The 22,365-nt window shown below is 40.4% G+C and overlaps 1 protein-coding gene across 1 annotated transcript in view; it reads right to left on the bottom strand.

Moving 5' to 3' along the window:
* The window catches only part of LOC132820150 (actin-binding protein WASF3-like), a 47,235-nt gene that overhangs the window by 15,622 nt on the left and 9,248 nt on the right, over positions 1–22,365 (bottom strand). Inside the window, exons 3-5 of the mRNA XM_060832098.1 lie at positions 21,026–21,160; positions 12,815–12,968; positions 6,874–6,991 (exon numbers count right to left, since the gene is read on the bottom strand). Coding sequence (XP_060688081.1) covers positions 6,874–6,991; positions 12,815–12,968; positions 21,026–21,160 — 407 coding nt within the window. The remainder of the gene's footprint in view (positions 1–6,873; positions 6,992–12,814; positions 12,969–21,025; positions 21,161–22,365) is intronic.

Below are 22,365 nucleotides of genomic sequence, written 5' to 3'. Positions count from 1 at the left end.
ATTACTTGAAGAACAATTCAAACTTTTCCAAACTTGTAATAACAAAATCTCTTTTTGATGTCACTTCTTGTTTGTTCACAAATCTAATAAGTACTCAAAAGATTTCAATTTTCTTCCCCTTCCAATTTGAATAATCGTTTAAATACAGAGATTTTTTGTAGATTATGAGAGGTTTGCTATGTCTCTAATCATTTTAAAATAATTCCCATTCCTCCGTTCCTGGGCACTGTGCATATTGCACACTGGGTGAATGATTACAGAAGATAATTGGGATGTATCTAGGTGGCATGGGAATTCTGAGGGGGCATGGATGAATGCAAGGTGGCATGGGTAGCATTGATGGGGATGGTGCAGGGATTGAAAAGTGAGATCTAAGGGGCCCTTAAACTATTTTGGAAGCTAGGCTGCTGTGTTGGAGAACTGAGACTGACTGCCTGACCAAACAACTTCCACACCCAAACGCCTAACACAGTCCATTGTAGTTTTTATGATGCACATCTGACCAACGTGTAACTTGGCTATGGATTTTCATCTTTCCATACACGTGAGGCACACAATGCAGAACACAGTGAAAACGCACAGATGGGTTTACTTAAGCCCAGATTTTACCTCCTCTTTCCAGGCTATTAATGTGGATGCAGGGCAGCTGGTATTCCCTCGAGTGGGCTCCTGCTAACATCGAAGGCCTGGAAAGGGCAGGGAGAGGAATCCAGTATCTTTCTAGTATAATTAAGCTAACTGAGTTGTACTGTTCAGTTAGATTGCAATGATGTCTATGTTTGAGTTCAATACAATGAATGAATGAGATCGTTTGGCATAGATGTATTGATGTTTTTATTCTAATGATAGAATTTGGATATTAGAGACATCACCTTTTGAGTCTTGTGTAAACCACTTTAATGAGCTGATTTATGCCTTGGAGCTTTGCCTGTTATTAGCAGCTGTTTATTTAATCCCTCAAGACAGCATCATTAAGAAATGGGACCTGCTGTAGTTTGTTAGTAATAAGTGCTCTCAGTGATTACAGCTACTCACCATCTTATAACTATAACAATATTTATTTGATCCTAACTTTTAAGTTTCAAGTCAAACCTTTAGATTAGATTACTTACAGTGTGGAAACAGGCCCTTCGGCCCAACAAGTCCACACCGACCCGCCGAAGTGCAACCCACCCATACCCCTACATTTACCCCATACCTAACACTACGGGCAATTTAGCATGGCCAATTCACCTGACCCGCACATCTTTGGACTGTGGGAGGAAACCGAAGCACCCGGAGGAAACCCACGCAGACACGGGGAGAACGTGCAAACTCCACACAGTCAGTCGCCTGAGTCGGGAATTGAACCCGGGTCTCAGGCGCTGTGAGGCAGCAGTGCTAACCACTGTGACACCGTGCCACCCACAAATCATCTAAACCATCTCATTGCTGTGGCTAAGTATAAAATGTCTCATCAAGCAAGACAGAGATATTTCAGTATTCAGGATCGCCTCTTACTTCAGTATAGCACCCAACTCAGGGATCTGTGAAATCATTTGAAGGTGTCACTCTGCATCTTCTCCAAACATCACCAATCTCACCTCCAGATTAGCTCAGCTTTTACTGACTGATCTGCAACCATCACCAGCATTCTACCAGCAACGTGGCGAACAATGTTCCCTTACACATCAGCAACTCCTTTGCAAAGTTCAATGTTGAAACAACATTTCCATCAATATTTTAAATATGTTTTTCACCATTTAGATACAAATGATATAATGTTATCTTCTGACTACGTGATATTTGGTTTATTACATCTCCAGCTATATTTCTGTCTTGCTCTATCCACTCATTTCTCCTGTCTACCCCCACCCCCACATCTCGCATGTCCAGGCTGTTCAACAGCATGAAACAATTGATCTGTTTTAATTATGCAAGCTTAGGCGTTTTGACAGACTGTCTCCAGATACTGTGATGCATAGGAGCTGGTGTTAAACAGGAGTGGACAAAGTTAAAAATCACACAACACCAGGTTATGGTACAACAGGTTTATTTGAAAGCACTAGCTTTTAAAGTGCTGGTCCTTCATCAAGTAGCTGTGGAGCAGATCCATAAGGAAGCTGTATATTTCACTATAAGTTCTGTATCTTATGGTCCTGCTCCACAGATACCTGATGAAGGAGCATCACGACAAAAGTTAATGCTTCCAAACAAACCTGTTGGACTATATATAACCTGGTGTTGTGAGACTTTTAACTTTCTCCAGTTATTGAATAATGCTTGTAGCCAAATGCAACATTTGGATGAGAGTAGGTCGCCGTGAAGACAAAAGAGCAGGTCATTGGTCAATCTTCCAGAATTGATCCCTCTGAGGAGAAATACAGCAAAGCTGTACCTAAAAACGGTCAGAAAAATAAATGGTGACTGGAAGCTGCGGACAAGAGAGAATGAGCCCTATTAATCTTTTGCACAGAATATGCTTGTGAGTGGAGTTGCTATAAACAGAGAGGTACATTTGAAAAATGTGGTCAAAATCGCATGCAGAATCAGTTTCTGAAGGAAAATGCTGGATCATTTATTGAAACCAAAGCAAAGGAGGAAAATGGTGAGTAGTTATTCGAAATCTGCTATTTCGTTGGAAGGAGGTTAGGAATAATGGTGATGGCTGGAGTTGTGAAGCTATTATTAATAGGTAAGGGAATCTGCAGCTTGGGATATTCCATTGAACAACAACTCTGCAGACAGTTGTGGACATGTAAACAAATAACAAGAGGAGGAGGCTCTACAAATATCGCATTCTCAATGATGGGCCATTGCAGCATAGCAGTGCAAAAGACAAGGCATTTGCAACCATTTTCAGCCACAGGTGGCCCCATGGATGACCCATCTCAGCCTTCACCTAAGTCCCATAGCAATACAGATACTAGTTTTCAGCCAGTTCAATCACTGAGGCTTAGTTTGGATCCACTAGGGCCACCCAGTTCCTGACCTCATCAGAAAAAGGACAAATGAGCCAAATTCCAGAAATGAGGTTAGAATGACCGTCCTTGACACCAAGACAGTATATGACCATGTGTGGCATCGAGGAATCCTAGCAAAGCTAGATTTAATGTGAATCAAAGGGGAAACTCTCCACTGATTGATGCCATACTTAGCACAAAGATATTTCTAGTTGTCAGAGGGCAATCTTCTCTGGACATCATTGCAGCAGTTCTTCAAACATCTTCAGCTGCTTCATCTGATCTATATGCATAGTATTAGAAGTGGGTATATTCGCTGATGATTTCAGTGTTCAGCACAGCTCACAATCCCTCAGATCCTGGAACTGTCTTTGTCCAACTGCACTCAGACCTGGACAACATGCAGATTTGAAGTCATAATTGGTGAGTAAAGTGTCAGGCAATGGCAACATTCAAGTGAGAATCTAATCATATTCCCTTGGTATTCAATTACATCACCATTACTAAATCCCCTATCAATATAGTGAGCATTACCACTGACCAGAAACTGAACTGGACCAGCCATATAAATACTGTGGCAACAAGAGCAGGTCAGAGACTGAAACTTTCCAGCAAGTAACTCGTCTGATGCCTTCCCAAAGTTTACCAACATCTACAAGGCATAAGTCAGGGTGTGACGGAATAATCCAAACTTGCCTGGGTAAGTGCAGTCCACAACATGCAAGAAGCTCAAACCAGGATTAAACAACTCACTCAATTGACACCCCATCCATCACTTTAAAACATTCACCACTTCTACTACTGACACAAAGTGATAGCAGTACTGAAAGACACATTGTAGCAACTCATCAAATCTCCTCATTCCAAACCCCCAAGAAGAAAAAAGGCAGTGGATGGATGGGAATGTCACTATCTTCAAGTTTCTAACCAAACTGTTCACTTTCCTGAATGTGATCAATATCATCATTTGTTGACTCATAGAGATGTACAGCATGGAAATCATCCATGCCGACCAGATATCCAACCTAATCTAGTCCCACCTGCCAGCACCCAGCCCATATCCATCCAAACCGTTTCTATTCATATACCCATCCAAATACCTCTTAAATGTTGCAGTTGTACCACCCTCAGTGTGAAAAAGTAGCCCCATAGGTCCCTTTTATATCTTTCCCCTCTCAACCTAAACCTATACCCTCTAGTTCTGGACTCCCCAACCCTAGGGAAAAGAATTTGCCTATTTACCCTATCCATGCCTCTCATAATTTTATAAACCTTTGTAAGGTCACCCCTCAGCCTCTGGCGCTCCAGGGACAACAGCCTCGCCTGTTCAGCCTCTCCCTATAGCTCAAATCCTCCAACCCTGGTAACATCCTTGTAAATCTTTTCAGAAACCTTTCAAGTTTCACAACACCTTTCCGATAGGAAGGAGATCAACTGCACTCAATATTCTAACAGTGGCCTAACCAATGTCCGGTACAGCCGCAACATGACGTCCCAACTCCTGTACTCAATACTGTGACCAATAAAAGAAAGCATACCAAACACCTTCTTCACTATCCTATCTACCTTTCAAGGAGCTATGAATCTGCACTCCAAGATCTCTTTGTTCAGCAACACTCCCTAGGACGTTACCATGAAGTGCATAAGTCCTGCTAAGGTTTGTTTTCCCAAAATGCAGCACCTCGCATTATCTGAATTAAACTCCATCTGCCACTTCTCAGCCCATTGGCCCATCTGATCAAGATCCTGTTGTAATCTGAGGTAACCCTCTTCACTGTCCACTACACCTCTAATTTTGGTGTCATCTGCAAACTTACTAACTATACCTTTTATGTTCGCATCCAAATCATTTATGTAAATTACAAAACGTAGGGGACCCAGCACCGATCCTTGTGGCACTCCACTGGTCACAGGCCTCCAGTCTGAAAAACTCCACCACTACCCTCTGTCTTCTCCCTTTGAGCCAGTTATGTATCCATACGGCTAGTTCTGCCCGAATTCCATGAAATCTAACCTTACTAATCAGTCTCCCATGGGGAACCTTGTCGAACGCCTTACTGAAGTCCATATATATCACATCTACCACTCTGCCCTCATCAATCCTCTTTGTTACTTCTTCAAAACACCCAATCAAGTTTGTGAGACATGATTTCCCCCGCACAAAGCCATGTTGACTATCCCTAATTAGTCCTTGCCTTTCCAAATACATGTACATCCTGTCCCTCAGGATTCCCTCCAACAATTTGCCCACCACTGAGGTCAGGCTGACTGGTCTACAGTCCCCTGGCTTGTCCTTACCACCTTTCTTAAACAGTGGCACCATGTTAGCCAACCTCCAGTCTCCTGGCACATCACCTGTGACTATCGATGATACAAATATCTCAGCAAAAGGCCCAGTTGGGCCAGTTTTGCAGCTGTGAAGACATTTCTTCACTGTCAAACATCTAAAAGTTCCTTCTAAACTGTGCTCTGGGTGTCTCTACACCACCTGGTCTGCACAGGTTCAAGAAAGCAGCTCATCACTACCTTCTCCAGGGATGGCCAATAAATTTTGGCTCAGATGGCGATGCCTGCATCTTGTATACCTTAAAAAAGGTGACAGTTTCAAAATTATGGACAGAGACAAAAGGAACAAATTGAATAGAATTTTGAAAACTGAGTTGGTTAACTTGTTGAAAGAGACAAAAGTTTAGAAACACAGTTAAAAAAAACTAGGGAAAGTGACTAACTCGATTGTTCTTCAAAAGGTGGTAGCATTATTGCAATGGGCTAAATGGTCTCCTCTGCTGTAGTATTCTATTATTTGTCTCTATTCTCTGAGGCATTATGGGAAAAAGGCAGCAGTGAGAATGAACACAAGTGGAAATTATCACATTGCAGGCTCTGGGAATAAATATTCCAATGAATACAGCACAGCCTCTTGAGGAGCACAGAGTACTGGTGGTATTTAGTTCAAAGTAATGAGGTGAAATTGGATTTTCAGCAATGGCACATGTGACTTCTTTGTCAGGATGAGCTTTGGCAATGATATATAGGTGCATGCCAAAAGTACCTTGACATCTCAACAGAGTAGTTCAATATGAGCAAAAGTATTCATGTTGAGTAAGTGAAACAAAATGAACAAATACATATGGTTAATAGCTTACTGAAACAAAGAGTCAATGACATTTTCTGTAACACAAGAGAGCTGAGTGAGAAGCAAAAAGGTTGGGAATCCTTGCATTACAGATCACTACCACTCCAATCCTCCACTCCCATAATATGATCCAAAAGGGTTAGATATTAATGCAGACTTTGAGACTCATAAAGGTGAAAGCAAATGTGATTCTGAGTAAGCACTGACTTGCAGCTGCCTAACAGTGTAAAATTGTTGGAGGATTCTGTTAATCAGGCTTCTCTGCATCACTCTTACATGGGCTCTCAATGCTGCGGGCACAAGAGCTTTGGCAGCCTCACGGGAAAGTGAGACCAGGGACCACAAGGGTATCTCAACATGGAGTCATCCTCATAAATGTTCAGATATTTAAAATCTGACAAGGATCAAAAGTAGTAAGGGCCCTCGAAGCAGAGAGGACATCCTTCCAGAGGATTTGTTTGAGACACAGATATAGTGTTTTCGCCCACATTCCTGTTACTGGGCACATAGCCTCTGACTTTGAAAAGCCTCTCAAACCATTTATTGATGAGGCTGTTTTCAAGGTGCAATTGTGGCAAAAGGTGGACAATCTACTGGCACAACAAAATCAATTGGCTATGATTGATATTATCAGCTTGTTCTAAGTAGTGTATTCCCTGTCAAACTCTGCAGACTTGGTTTGGAATTTGATGTTTTGCCCATCATTATGTATTGCCTGCTATGTCTACTTCAAATCAGAGTGAATGGAATATACATGGGATATTAATTACATAGAACATAATCTCTTTGTAATACCTTTTGTCTTCGTTTCTCCTTCCTTTTATCCTCTGTAGCCTGCAGCATCTTTTCCTTCCATAAATTGAAGAAATACGAGGAATCGGTGTAGAATTTCAACCCATCTTTTCTGTCATCCCTACATCATAAATGCAAAGAGCAAAGCAAAAATCTGTTACAGAACAGGGCAGGACACCCAGTAACACACTCCCATGATATTATTTTACCCAGTCCTTCAAAGAGCATAACTATGCTCACAATATAAAATGTAAACAGGAATGTCCTGCAGAAATGACACTGCAAATATTTTTAAAATTATACAACTAGCCTTCAAGTCAGAAGTCAGAACAAGTTGCAATACATTTCTTGCTATCTGTCTTCAGGTAGAACCGACAACTTCATTGCTCTCTCCAATAGTTCTATTAAATTTTCATTCCATTTTATAATGCCAACAGTTTCTCATAAAAGTTGAATTTATGAAATGTCTTCAGCTTTGGAAAATTAAGGTCACAGAACCACAGAACTGTTACAGTACAGGAGGCCATTTGGGCCACTGTGTCTAAGCCAGCTCTTCAAATGAACATCATTACTGCCAATCTCCTGCTTGTTCCTCATGCTCCTGCACATTATTTCTATCCAGATAATCATCTAATGTCCTCTTGAATGCCTCAATTGAATCTGTCTCTATCACAAATTCAGCTTGCTCTGCCATTCAAATCATGGCTGATAGGTTTCTTAACCCCAATCTCCTGCCTTTCTTCTGTAACCCTTTGTCCCCTTACTAATCAAGAACTTTTCTATCTCTGTTTTGATTGTACCCAATGAATTGGCCTCTATAGCCTTCCATGGCAATGAGTTCCACAGATTCACCACCCACTGGTTGAAGAAATTCCTCCTCACCTCAATTCTAAAGAGTTGGGCCTTCACACTGATGTGTGCCCCTAGGTCTTAAGTATTTCCTACTAACAGAAACAGCTTCTCTACATCTATGCTACCAGGTCTCTGAGTATTCTGTAAGTTTCAATTAGATCACATAGTCCTCAACTGCTCCTCATATCAGCCCTTCTTTACTGGGATCATTCTTGTGAACCTCCTCTGGACTCCCACCAAAACCAGGACATCCTTCGTTAGAAATGGGGCCCAAAGCTGCTCACAATATTCTAAGTGCAATTTTGTATCCACATTGCTTCTGTCTTTTGTATTTCATGGCTACAGTCATTTTATTCTATTTTCCTTACAAATCTGTTTTCTGGCACTGTATCAAGTTTATTTTGTAAGTCCACATACATCACATTAACAGTGTTAACCTCATCAAGTCTTTCTATTACCTCTTCAAAAACCCCAGCAAGTTAGTCAAGGACTCTTCCTAATCAACACAGCTTTTTTTTCATGTGACTACAAATTTTATCCAAAATAATTCTTTCTAGAAGTTTTCCCACCACTGAAGTTAAACTGACAGGTTTGTAATTGTTGGGTTTTTCCTTACAACTGTCTTCAACAAGGTCATAATCTTTGCAATTCCCCAAATTTGTAGCACTTCCCCCAAGTATACAGAAGATTGAAAGATTATGGTCAGTGCCCAGCAATTTGCACCACCTGCTTCAATATCTCTGGATGCATCTCATCCATCTTTGGCTCCTGGTCAACATAAGTACAACAACCCAAGACTTTGTCCTTATCAATTGTGAACACTCTGCTAGTGGCAGTTTCCCCACTGTCACATGGTATAGATGGCACCTCCTTCTTCAATAAGGATAGGTGAAAAGTATTCATTCGCCCTGCCTGCATGTGTAAATCCCCTTTTTGCTCTCATCAGCTCTACTCTTCATCCTATCACTGTTTCATTTTTTATGTGAGTACAGAAGATTTTGGGACAGCCATTTCTGTTGGCTACATCTTTTTCTCTTTAATGATTCCTCAACATTTCTCTTATTTGCTTTTCCACTTCCTCTCTGAACCATCTGCATTCCTCTTGGTTCTCATCTATACTTTCTACCTGACACAAGCATATTGTTTCTTCTTTATCTTATTTTCTATTCCCTTTGATTCAGTGAGCTCTGGATTTGTTTGTCATACCTTTCCCATTTGAGAGAATATTCCATGACTGTACCCAAGCCATCCAAGAGAAGGATGGGCACAGCCATTGTTCAGTTACAGTTTCTCCCAGCAACCTCTTGCTCCAGTTTATCCTGCCCAGCTCTACCCTTATCCAATTTAAGTCAGTCCTTGACGATTGATTTTCTTCCTCTGGATTGACCAAAGTCATTCTCCATCATCTTAAACCTTGTGATATAATGATCATGGCCTCCTACCTGGACCCCACTTTTTTTTTTACATGATATTTCATCTGCTCCAAGTGCCTATTATTAATTTTCCAATTTCTATCACAATATACTAACTTGTGAGATTCATTCTATTTGGTTGTACAAAGTAGACTTGAACTCCATTCAATATTTGATTAAATACAAATCATATCGCCAAATCTAACAAAATTGACTTATTCCATTCTATTGTTTACTGTCCTCCTGCAGCTTGTTTAGCAATATATGAGGTTAATTTAACATCCCATTTTGTTCCTTTGCCTTAAACAGAGGACTTTTTCAAATTAGTCAATGAATAAATTATTCCTTACGTAGTACTTCATTCTTCCACTAGTATAAGCTTACTAGTACAAGTAATAAAGCACTTTCATACAAAAATTTCTAAATATAGATAAGTACTGCACAGAAAATTAAACGATAGATCCACAACAAATAAAAACAGAAACTATTCGAAATATTGAGCACAGTAGTCTACAGAATAATTTGCTGCTTTACAGATTCAGAAACAGTGAACAAAATAGATGAGAACGAGTAAACTGTCCCATCGGCATCAAAACATTCGATCAAAATACCTTACTCTGAGGAATATCTAACATCTCCTTCACGGAGCAGGGCTGCAGAACTATGTATCTACACCATACGGACTGCAGTGGTGCAAAAGGGTAGTTCACCATCACCTTCTCAAGAATGAGCTATGCTCACATTCCAGATTGAGCACATAATACATGAGGATCAAGAGATATAATAGGGACAATTCACCTTTAGATTATATTCAGTGTATTTTGCTGAGATAAAACTGGTCTCTCTAACTATGCAGATACTGCAGGAGATAAGACTAGAGTTCTGTTTCAAGTTTGGACCTCCATCATAGAAGGGACCTTAAAACCATGAGAATTAGAAATGTAATCTAGATGATGTCAAGGTGGCAAATTTTAAATATGACAAATTGGCAATGGGACAGCCTTTTCCATTAGCACAAAGAGATTTCAAAACCGAAAGGGATTAGATTAGATTACTTACAGTGTGGAAACAGGCCCTTCGGCCCAACAAGTCCACACCGACCCGCAATCCACCCAGACCCATTCCCCTACATTTACCTCTGCACCTAACACTACGTGCAATTTAGCATGGCCAATTCACCTAACCTACACATTTTTGGACTGTGGGAGGAAACCGGAGCACCCGGAGGAAACCCACGCAGACACGGGGAGAATGTTTAAACTCCACACAGTCAGTCACCTGAGGCGGGAATTGAACCCGGGTCTCTGGCGCTGTGAGGCAGCAATGCTAACCACTGTGCCACTGTGCCGCCCACTATGCCACTGTGCCACCATGCCAGATGGTGGGATATCGGTGATAAAGCCATCAATTTAAAACTATTAAAAACTTGAGGAGAGAAATTAGAAAACATTTCTTCAGATTGTGTGGAACATATTATCAGGAAGTGTTATATTCTTTTAAAAAAAACTGATCATTGTTTGAAGCGCTGAAAAATACAATGTTGTAGAATGGCAATGGAAGCAGTTTAGGATTCTAAGAGCTAACTTGAATTAAGGATCTCATTCTGTGCAGTAAACCTATTGTGAGAACAGTCAGCAGTACAGTTGGTTTAGGCACAGGCCATAAATTTGCTTGATTTCACACTAAGTTTAGTGTCACTCAGGCTACAGTAATGATAAATGTAGGAAAGAGAAGTATCATACTGTTTTAATTCAGCTACTTTTACCCCAGGTCAGAAACAGACTGGGTGAAACTTTAAGGCCACCATTACAGTCAATTTCAATCCTGTTCTGACTGTGCCTATTTCCAGTTTCCTAGGTTGGAACAGTGAGTAACCTACTCATTTGTCAATAATTTAACTACAGTAAGAAGAAAGACCTCCATTTATATAGCGCTTTAAGGGCAGCAGAAGTCACAACGCATTTTACTGCAAACAAGGTATTTTTAAAATGTACTCATTATTGGCATATACGAAAATGGCAACTAATTTAAGCAGAGCAGTTCACAGCAATAAACAGCAATGTGAGGATGACCAGATAATCTGTTTTTATGGTGCTGATCGAGGGATAAATACTGTTGGAAGGCACTGGAGATAACTATCTTTTTCTTCACAATAACTCCATTAAGTCTTTTACTTCCATCTGCAAAGACAGGTGGGCATCAGTTTAATGTCTCGTCTAAATGATCACGCCATGCCATTAACCTCATCTTGAAGTGAGACTCAAACTCAACCTTCTGACTCTGCAGAAAGCTTGCTACCATACTGACATGCATTATCTTAATAAGGCTCCGTATTTTAGATTTTAATGAACATTTGTATGAAATCGCTACTTGCTGCATTTCCCAAGACCCAGGATGTCAAGCTGTTCAAGGAGGGTCAGGACTAGCAGATCTAACAGATTATAAAAACAGGGATTGCCAGAGTAACTCAGCAAGTTGGACAACATCTGTGTAAAGGTAGAGTTAACTTTGTACCAAGTATAATTATTCTTCAGAATTTAATTCAGACTGGACTCGAAAAGTCAATGCTGTTTCTCTCTCCACATATCCTGCCAGACATGCTGAATTGCTCCATTATTTTGTGTTTTTATTTCAGATTTCCAGCATCTGCAGTATTTTGCTGTTAGATCAAACAGGTAAACACTTTTGCAGCACTGCTTGTGGGTCAAGAGAAATACCAGTACTTCCCTGTGGCCCTCCAACACCAACCCGTTTCGATCTGCTACCGTCCACGCAATTGAATCTGCTGTACAGAACAACATTATCCAATCCCACAATCAGATCCCCCCACCTTCTGCCCAGCAACCTGACATTTGCTCCCCCACTCCTAGCTGCGATCCAAAAGCCCTCCTCAATATGTCCCAGCATTCCCTTTCCTGGACCCCATCACTGCCCCATGATGCAACACACCACAATCTAACACCAATGATGCGCTGCATTCCCAACCCATCTGTAATAGTTTTCCTGGAGACCCCTCTCCTCCCAATCTCACATAATCTTTTCACACTTCCACCTTCCATTCTGAATCTGTGCTGCCATCTACTACCAATGGTTTGCTTGTGGGACAGCTAGCCAAATGCTCAACCAGGCCAGCTGGGAAACAGAGTCAAAAAGTGTGGTGCTGGAAAAGCACCGCTGGTCAGGTAGCATCCGAGCAGCAGGAGAGTCTACGATTTGAGAATGAGCTCTTCATCAGGAATGACATTCCTGATTAAGAACTTGTATACAAAACATCGATTCTCCTGCTCCTTGGATGCTGTCTGACCTGCTGGGCTTTTCAAGCACCCCATTTTTTGACTCTGATCTCCAGTAATGGCAGTCCTCACTTTCTCCCAGCTGGGAAACAGAAAACTTCACCTGAACTCCATGATCACCATATGGCTGCTATAGGTCATCATTCTTTCTATAAATAACAGGGCCACTGTTCAGTAGAGTTTTGCTTTTTATCATGTCCGAGTCATATTTGACTCGACCACACTACATACTGATAATGTCACCTTGATGCATGCACAAAAATTCACAAAACCTTTTGGAAAAGAATTTAATTTGCTTATAAAAAGTGATTGTTAAGGAAACCAATTTTCCCCTCTAACATATTACAGAGACTTGAGTGTATTTTCAAGCATCAAATAAAATCTTACCTGTATGGTGTCAGGATGTTGAGTGGTGGCGGTTTGTCACATTGTTGGAACATTTCCAATACTGGATTTGGAATGGTATTCCGTGAAACCACCTGCTGATCTTGTGTTGTTGAACTCTTAAATGCTTTCCTCATGTTGATGTCCTGAAGTGACACTTCAAACAAAAACAAATATATGGTTATTGAAACACTAAATCCACCTTTATTCAACTGACAATTTACAAGGAAAGAGAACATACTTTTCAGCCTCAATTTATCCCTATTCAAATGTCCTTCTGAAACATTTCACAATTTTTTGCACTAATTTTAACTCCACGCATTGAGCTTCTCATTATCACTGAATGTTAAAAACAATTAGATTTTATGATGATTCAGTAGCAGCATTAGTCACTGTTCTCTTTATGAGAACTCCAAAGATTCTATTCAATTGTTTCTCCCCCTCCACTCACTTTCCAACAATTTCTCTCCTCCCTCATTTCTTGTTTGCATACATAGAGTCATAGAGTCATACAGCATGGAAACAAACCCTTTGGTCCATCAGTCCATGCTAACCATGTCCCCAAACTAAATTAGTCCCACCTGCCCGCACTTGGCCCATATCCTACCAAATCTTTTTCATTTATGAACTTATCCAAATGTCTTTTGAACGTTGTAACTGTACTTGCATCTACCACTTTCTCTGGCAGTTCATTTCACACATGAGCCATTGCATGGGTGCCCCTCATGTCCTTTTTAAATCTTTCTCCTCTTGCTGTAAAGATATGCCCCCTCATTCTGAACTCACCCCATCCTAGGGAAAAGACCCTTGTCTTTCACCTTATCAATGGCCCTCATGACTTTACTAACCTCTCATAAGGTCACCCCACAACCTCCTACACTCCAGTGAAAGAAGTCCAGCCTATCCAGCCTCTCCTTGTAACTCAAACCCTCCACTGGAGGCAACATCCTGGTAATTCTTTTCAGAACCCTCCCCAGCTTAATACCCTTCCTATAAAAGGGCAACCAGAACTGCACAGAGTTGTACAGAACAGGACCTCAATGTGACGTCCCAATGCCTACACTCAAATGTCTGAGCAACGAAGGCAAGTGTGCTAAATACCATCTTAACCATGCTGTATACCTGTGATGCAAATTTCAAAGAATTATTTACCTGAACCCCTAGGTTTCTCTGTTCTACCACACTATCCACGGCCCTCCCATTAATTGTAGAAGTCCTCTCCTTGTTCTATTACCAAAATGCAATACCTCACATTTATCCAAATTAAACTGCATCTGCCACTCCTCAGCCCATTGACCCAATTGATCAAGATTTATTTGTAATGTTAGATAACCTTATTTACCACCAATTTTAGTGTCATCTGTGAACTTACTCACTATGCCTCCTCTATTCCCATCCAAAATATTTACATAAATGACAAATAAAAGTGGATCCAGTGCTCATCCCTGTGAAACACAGTTGGTCACAGGTCTCCAGTCTGAAAAATAACCCACTACCACCACCTTCTGTCTCCTATCGTAAAGCCAATTTTGATCCAATTGACAAGCTCACCCTGAATCCCATCTGATCTAACTTTACTAATTAGTCTACCATGCGAAACCTTGACAAAGGTTTTACTAAAGTCCAAGTAAACAACATCTACTGCTCTGCCATCAATCATTTTGGTTACTTCCATTAAAAAACTCAATCAAGTTTGTGAGACACAATTTTCCTCGCACAAAACTATGCTGACTACCCCAATCAATCTTCACCTCTCCACATGCAAATAAATGCTATCTTTCAGAATCACCTCCAACTTGCCCATCACTGATGTCAGACTCTCAGTCTACAGTTTCCAGGCTTCTCCTTACAGCCTCTCTTAAACAATGGCACAACATAAGCCACCCTTCGGTCCTCTGGTACTTCACTTATGTTTATAGATGATACAAATATTCCTGCCAAGGGCCCTGCAATTTCCTCCCTATCTTTCCACCACATCCTGGGATACACTCGATCAGTTCTTCGAGATTTATCTGCCTTTGTGTTTTTTAACACTTCCTCTTTTGTAATGTGAACTGTTTTCAAAACATCAATATTTATTCCCCTGAGCTCTTTCGTCTCCACTTAAAACTGGTACGAAATAATCATTTAATACCTCTCGCAACTCAGATCTTTGACTTTGTGGGTAACAAGGCCCTGGATTTGGAAAGCTGCAGTGAAGGTTCACTCGGCTGATCCCAGACATGGAGGGATTCTCTTAAAAGAAGAGGCTGAATTGATTAGGCCTGAACTCATTGGAGTTTGGAAGAATGAGAGGTGACCATATTTGCACACACAAAGATTCTTAGCAGATGTCAGGTGAAATGTGAAAAGGCTGGTTCCCCTTGTGGAAGAATCTAGGATCAGACAGATTACTCTCAGAGTAAGGGGTCACCATAAACGACAGAGATGAGAAAGAATTTCTTCTTTCAGAGAATAGTTCATCGGAAATTCTTAACCAGAGACGACTATGAAGGCTGTGTCATTAAATATACAAATTTTTAATCAGTAAGGGAATCAAGTGTTATTGGGAAAAGACAGAGGATTAGAGTTGAGGATTATCAGATCTCATTGAATGACAGAACAGACTTGATGAGCTAAATGGCCTACTTCTGCTCTGATGTTTTGTGGACACCCTATCAAGGATTTTCTTTTTGCCCTTGTCCCAACTACACTTTGCTCAAATCTAACATATCTCCAACTTTTCCCAGTTCAGATGAAAAGTCATTGAACTGAAACATTAATACATTTCTCGCTCTTGCTTAGTATTTTCAGCATTTTCTGTTTTTTATTGCAGATTTCCAATATCTGTAATATTCTGTTATTTGATTGGTGTTGCAGCTGCTGGGTTATGCCATTTGAAGACATATCAAATGGTTTCAGAACAGCAGAAAGCTGCTCAGTTCAGCAAGCCAAGCTAGCTCAGATGCAGTCACAGAAATTGTTGTGGTACTCCATCTCAGTTCTCAGGATTAGATTCCTGACATTGACAGAAAAACCCTGTGTAGGGTAGAAGAAAATGTCAAGGAAGGGGATATAGAGAGACAGAAGACAGATAATCTACTCAGCAAGTAGAGAACAATGGAATGAATAACTTACAAAGAATTATTAAATGGTTTAAATCTCATTCTGATGAGATAATAAAAGGGTTCTTAGAGCCCTCTGTAACCCTTTGCTATTCGTCAAAAGGGCTTCCTGAAGATACAGGGTATCTATTCTCATTTTCATATCCTCCAGCAAGACCGACAGCATAATGTTGGAAAAACTCAGAACTTACTTTCTCCATGCCCTTCTTCTGACTTTCCCAAGAAATATTCAGCTCCTACATGATTGTCAGCAACTGCTCCAGCCACACTGCACCTTCTCTAACTTTAAATCGTGCTGGGAAGTTATGGTTTCAAACCCCTTGCTGATGCATGCAGCTCACAAACAGCGTGTTAAACATGGGCAGCTAATCTGATCAGCAGACAACACAAAGTGAGCTTGGTCCCTGCATTTCAGTCTGTAAGAGTTTGAGGGGTTGTCCAATTTAACCCTCCTAGAACAAAAACACTGGAAAGGCCCATACAAGGAAAATGGAGAAAATTGGGAGACAAATTAAACAGAAAACAGGAGTTAACAAACAGGAAATGGTAGAAGCATTCCATCATCTGAAATTCTCGAGAAGAGATAAGACTGGATGAAGGAGACAAATGAAAATCGTAGCCAAGAGCTGAACAAAATCTATTCCACGTTGCCAATGGAGGGAAATGGAAATGGCAATAAATCAAAGGGGTTAACTGTAGAAGAAAAGCTTTGAAAGCTGAGCATCTGAAAAAGCGGCAGAGTTTATAGAAATATGTGCATCAAGAAAAAAGGTAAGTTTAAAAGTCATATCAGATTTGAAATATTAACTCTATTTCTTTCTTCACAAATGCTGCCAGACTCAGAGTTTGTCTGGCATTCTCTGTTTCAGTGTCAGTTATGTGATCCTTTTCCACCTATCCACTCCACCCTCTCCTCCCTGACCTATCACCTTCATCCCCTCCCCCACTCACCCATTGTACTCTATGCTACTTTCTCCCCAACCCCACCCTCCTCTAGCTTATCTCTCCACGCTTCAGGCTCACTGCCTTTATTCCTGATGAAGGGCTTTTGCCTGAAACGTCGATTTCGCTGCACTTTGGATGCTGCCTGAACTGCTGTGCTCTTCCAGCACCACTAATCCAGAAGCCTGCTCTACTATTCAACATGACAATGGCTAGTTATCTATCTACATGCCACATTCCTATTTTCTCCCCATACCACTTGATGCCTTTACAATCTAAACATTTATCTATCACTTTTTTGAATATCTTTACTCATTCTTCTGTTCTTCCAATAGGCATTCATTACCTCATCAGAATTAGATTTAAACCATCTAACAAGTTATTCATTCCATTATCCATGAGATGCTGAGTAGATTATTTACTTTCTCTCTCTATGCCCCCTTCCTTAATATTTTCTTCTGCTCAACAGAGATTTTTTTTCAGTTTACAGGAGGAGTTTTAGATTGGAAAATGTTTTCAATTACAGAAGTGAACATTTATGAAGGGATTTCAGGTGTAGTGCAAAACGTTGCACTGACCTGCCTTCTCTGTCCCTCCAACAAAAAGTGAGAAGGCCTGGTGAGCTCTTAGGCTCAAGATAGAAATTTTAGTTATCTTTGCTACTTCACTGACCAAGATAAAGCTGCAGCCATCCATTAAACTGACCACCTTCCCTTAATGCAGTAGCATTGAAACCACAGTTTTGATATTAATAAGAGGGCAGGGAGGGTGCGGTGGAGGCCTGGAACCAGTGACAAATGCAGCAAGAAATGGAACCAGGCCACATTTAAATAATACACATATATAATTATATAAATGCAGATAATCCCCAAGCACACTACGTTTATAGTAAACCAGCAAAGGCTGCAGGTTTAACATATTAGTTGATATTGAAAGAAAATTATTCACCTACATACATCCTCCGACAGGGTTAATTTTATACACTGTTCTTTTTAGCTGAAGATAAATGCTTTCTACCAGAATTAACATCCTGTGTTAACAAGCTGTGGGGGAGTATGTGGGCACAAATGCATCTGTTAGCTGAAGTATGCGGACAGAAAGATCTACAGGGCATTACTCAGTATTACAACACTTCCACTGTATATTTGGTGGGAATGGGGAGGAAGCATAGTTGAGGGCAAATTCACTTTCACAGTCACCAGAGGGGACCTGAATGTTGTGTCCAAAATGAAGGACAGATGGGAGATATTTGCTTTTGAACTGGCAAACCGTGATCAAAAGCGAAGCCCCGCAGTGCAGGACATCTGTGGATCTCCCCTCTGTGACGCATCATGATGCTGCAAACCGCAGAGTGGCTCCCAGGCAGGATATTACTTTCAAATGTGATTTTTGATAGAAGTCTGCAAAACACCTGCTGCAACTAGCACCTTTTAAAAATGGTCTAACACCATCTGCATTAACCATTCACAGTCAGTATCACATGGGAAAGTAGAAACATAGGAACAGGTAGGGCATTGTGCCCCTCAAGCCTGTTCCATGCTCAGTTTGATCATGGCTGACCTGTATCTCAATTCCATTTACTACTCTTTGATCCACATCTCTTTGTACCATACCAAACCAAAAAAAAACGATTAACCTCAGTTTTGAAAGTTTCAATCATTCCAGCACTCACAGACTTTTCAGGAATGAGTTTAATATCTCCACTACCATTTGCTATGATTTCACTCAGACATGTATGTCAGTTTATTCACGTATGCTAATGACACTGAACTGTCAGGCACCTTTACAATAACTATTTTTGGATTACACACAATTGTTTTCCTGTTAAAACCAGGAAGCCCAAAGCCATCACCTTCGGCCTCTGACACAAGCTCCATACACTTGGTCCTGCTTCATCCTTCTCCTCAACTACTCAGGTGAAGGAGTGCATGAACAAACTTCATCTTTTTCAATCAGCTGTTGAACATCTGACAACAAATCACATCTACTTCCACTTCCATAACTCCATTTGCTTCTACTCATGCACCAGCCCATTTTCTATTGAACAGTAATTCAAACCTTCGTCATCCTTAAACCTGACTATTCCAATATTCTTAAACACACCACCAATTCTTCATGCATCACAACATTGTCCATGTATCCTATCCTGCACCAAGTCTCTTTGGCCTGTCATACTTAATCTTGGTTCTCTCCGTTGGCTCGGAGTAGCCCAATGACTCCAAATTAAAATTCTCATTTTCATGTCAAGCCTTTCATCTTTCCTAGTCTGTTACTACCTTGAGACTTACAATGCCATCATAACTCCAAGTTCTTTAGCATCTAGACTCCTTTCACGTACACTGGTAGCCATGGCATTTGCTGTGAAGGTCCTCAATGAGAGCTTTCCAAAATGAAGGTCAGGATGCCCAAGAGGGATCATAAACTCTGAGGCTGAATCTCAGTCTGAATTTTAATAGCTGTTCTCCTATTTTAACTGCTCTCACTCTTACAGGCAGCATCATTATCAACCACCCACCCAGGTATCACAGATCTCTGCGGTTTCTAAAGTGCCATGGAGTTTTCTTCAGCTATAAGGTGCTGTAAAAATGCAGTTTGTATCTTAGAACAAAATAAAGACACACCAAAGCTTTTATATTGTACAATTATGTCTTTGAGTAACATCTTGCCACGTTCAAAGGTGCTATGTGAATTCAAGCTGTCATTTATTTTCCTGAATGTATTATCAAAATGTTTATGTAGACGTCATGACAATCATTGACAGTCTCCAAAGCATGGACAGTTACAATTTAACCCAGGAGGACTGTAGAGCTTGAGGATGTAAAAACAGAAATAAACTGTGAAGATTGGCTTGAAAGGACCCAAAATATAGCAGTCATATTAGAGTGCTGCAGGAAAAAAGGCCTTTCACAGCAATGACATTTTAGTGTTAAAATTCAGATTAAACAGCAGGAATTAGTGAAACTGTTATTTTGAAATATTTAATTTAGAAATCTCAATTTTGACAGATCTTGTTCTGAGAAATAAACAAACCATCAACTTAATCCTTAATGGTTTCTCAGTCAAGCTATAATTACTCATTTAACTCAGCATCAAGCAGACAAACACTGTGCAAAATTTTTGACCTGACCATTATCTTCACGGAAATGGAAAATGGTTAAAGGTTATCTTCCTGAAACTGTAAAGGTTTGCCTTGTTTGTACATTGGAGGGCATGAACGGCCAACAAGATAGGTCAGACCACGTGCAGGTGGCAAACACATTTTCATTACTTTTGGTGTTGGCACACAAAAAAAAATCAATTAAAGTGCAGCTTGACAGCTAGCCATGTTGCAGTTTGAACCCATTGCAGTCCAGAACCAAAAAAACACCACTGCAATGCTATACAAATCAGTTGATTTTTTTTGCAGACATTGTCTTTCAGGTAAGAGAAGATTTGAGATCATGTTGATTTCAAGAGAGTTGTTGTCAATCATCAGTACAGAGAAGTTAAGAATACTTTTGGAAATTTGTCACAGCAATAATCGTTCGCTAAAGTCAGTGCAGCAGGGGTAAGGAACAAGTTCTGACTGTGTTAAGAGAAAGGATACAATTAAGTTTCTGCGAATGTAGCAAGTAGACATTTTACGAAACAAGCCTGATCTATGAACTTGGAAAGTTGGTCAATGTATAATCAGGATTAAATCCAGATGTCTTTGACAAAATATTTTGTGACAAGTTCCTAGTATGTGTTCTTCAATTCTTTATTCACTCTTTTTAAATGAAACTAGTCAGTGAAATGTCAGTAGGATTAACATTTTGTAAAATTGAGGTCAAATGGGAAAGGAAGCCTCATCATCCAAATTCACCTTCATACGTAAAAATAACAGTCTACAAATATACTTCGCAATTTAGTCCTGAAAAGGCTGAAATTGTATAATCTGGCAAGAACCATTTTTCAAGCCCAATGTGAACAGAAGCTTTCTTTCCTTATATTCTCAGTTGTGCTTTTTATTAGTTTTTTTACAGCTTCTTTGTTTCTCATTGTGCTTTTTGGCCATGTGCATTCAATCTAACTAATCTCGCTGCCAACATACACAAACATACCACACAGCATAAAACCCTGCGAGTGCAATTCAATGCAACTGTTTGAGTTTGCACTGGTCTGCATCGCACTTTCTCATTTCACTCACCTTCCTCCACAGTGGAGTCCAGTTGAGTGACTTTAATTGCCAGGCAATCAATTCTCTCTTGGAGACAATTAACTCGCATACAGAAATTGTTAGCTTCATTAAAGAGCTCGCCAAATATATCTTCAGCATGTCTACCTGTGAGGGAGAAGATGAAGCATGCCAGTTAGAAACACTGTCAAGGCATCCATTTTGAATGCCGTCAATTTAATGAGAAATAAACAACTTAACATGCAACCTGCATATAGAGAAGAAACTGAAGGCAACAAAGGTAGAACCAAATCTCTACAGTGTGGAAGCAGGCCATTCGGCCTATCAGGTTCACACTGATCTCTGAACAGCATCCACTCAGACCCATCCCTGTAACCCTGCATTTCCCACGGCTAACCCACCTAACCTGCACTTTTTAAGGGCTGTAGAAGGAAACTGGAGCATCCAAAGGAAACTCACACAGACATGGACAGAATGTGTAAACTCCACACAGACAGTTGCCCAAGGGTAGAATTGAACCCATAACCGTGACACTGTGAGGCAACTGTGCTAACCACTAAGCCACCATGCTGCCTCAACTCTGTTGAAATATGAGTGCACAACCTTTGAATGGCACCATGTCCCTTCAGATAATTGCAGTTTGTGTTTTGATGCTGCCAGGAGATACAAGTACAGTTTACTGTACATGGCAAGATTTTGTGTGCTAAGTTGCTGGGGATAATGTCAAAATTTGTAGGATGATAAAGAAGAAGAGAAACACATAGCACAGAGTATGGAAGTTTCTGACCTCAATCTTTCACATTTCATTTTTCCAATTGTTCACTGCTCGCGTGACATGAGGATGACTGTAACGTTGTTTATCTATAACCAATTCACTTCTTCAGCTGCTGAAGCTGTTAATTCTACCTTTACTACTTCCACATTTGGTTAATTTAAAATACTCCTGCTAGCCTCCATTGTTTAACCTACACAAACTTGAGCTCATTCAAAACTTTTCTTTTCAACATATCTTATGCTGTTTACCCATCCTCTCATACTCAATCTACATTGGCACCCAGTTAAAAAGCACTTTCAAAATCTCTTAATAATCTGGCCCCACCCAATCTCTAATCTTCACCAGTCCCATAATTCTCCAGAATATCTGTGCTCTGTTCATTCCAACTGCTTGAGCATCCATAGATTTCTATACCATTGGTGATGACATCATTAGCGACACACCAAGCCTCTGAATCCCCTTCCTGAATTTCTCCAATTCTCTACCTTACTTTCTTTCTGTTACTCCCTAAAACATTGACTATGCTTTTAATTATCTGACCTTGTAACTGATTACATGGTTTAGCAGTGTAGTTTGC

This window comes from Hemiscyllium ocellatum, chromosome 11 (assembly GCF_020745735.1).
Source record: "Hemiscyllium ocellatum isolate sHemOce1 chromosome 11, sHemOce1.pat.X.cur, whole genome shotgun sequence".
Lineage (NCBI taxonomy): Eukaryota > Metazoa > Chordata > Chondrichthyes > Orectolobiformes > Hemiscylliidae > Hemiscyllium > Hemiscyllium ocellatum.
This window is presented reverse-complemented; position numbering and strand designations above follow the sequence as displayed.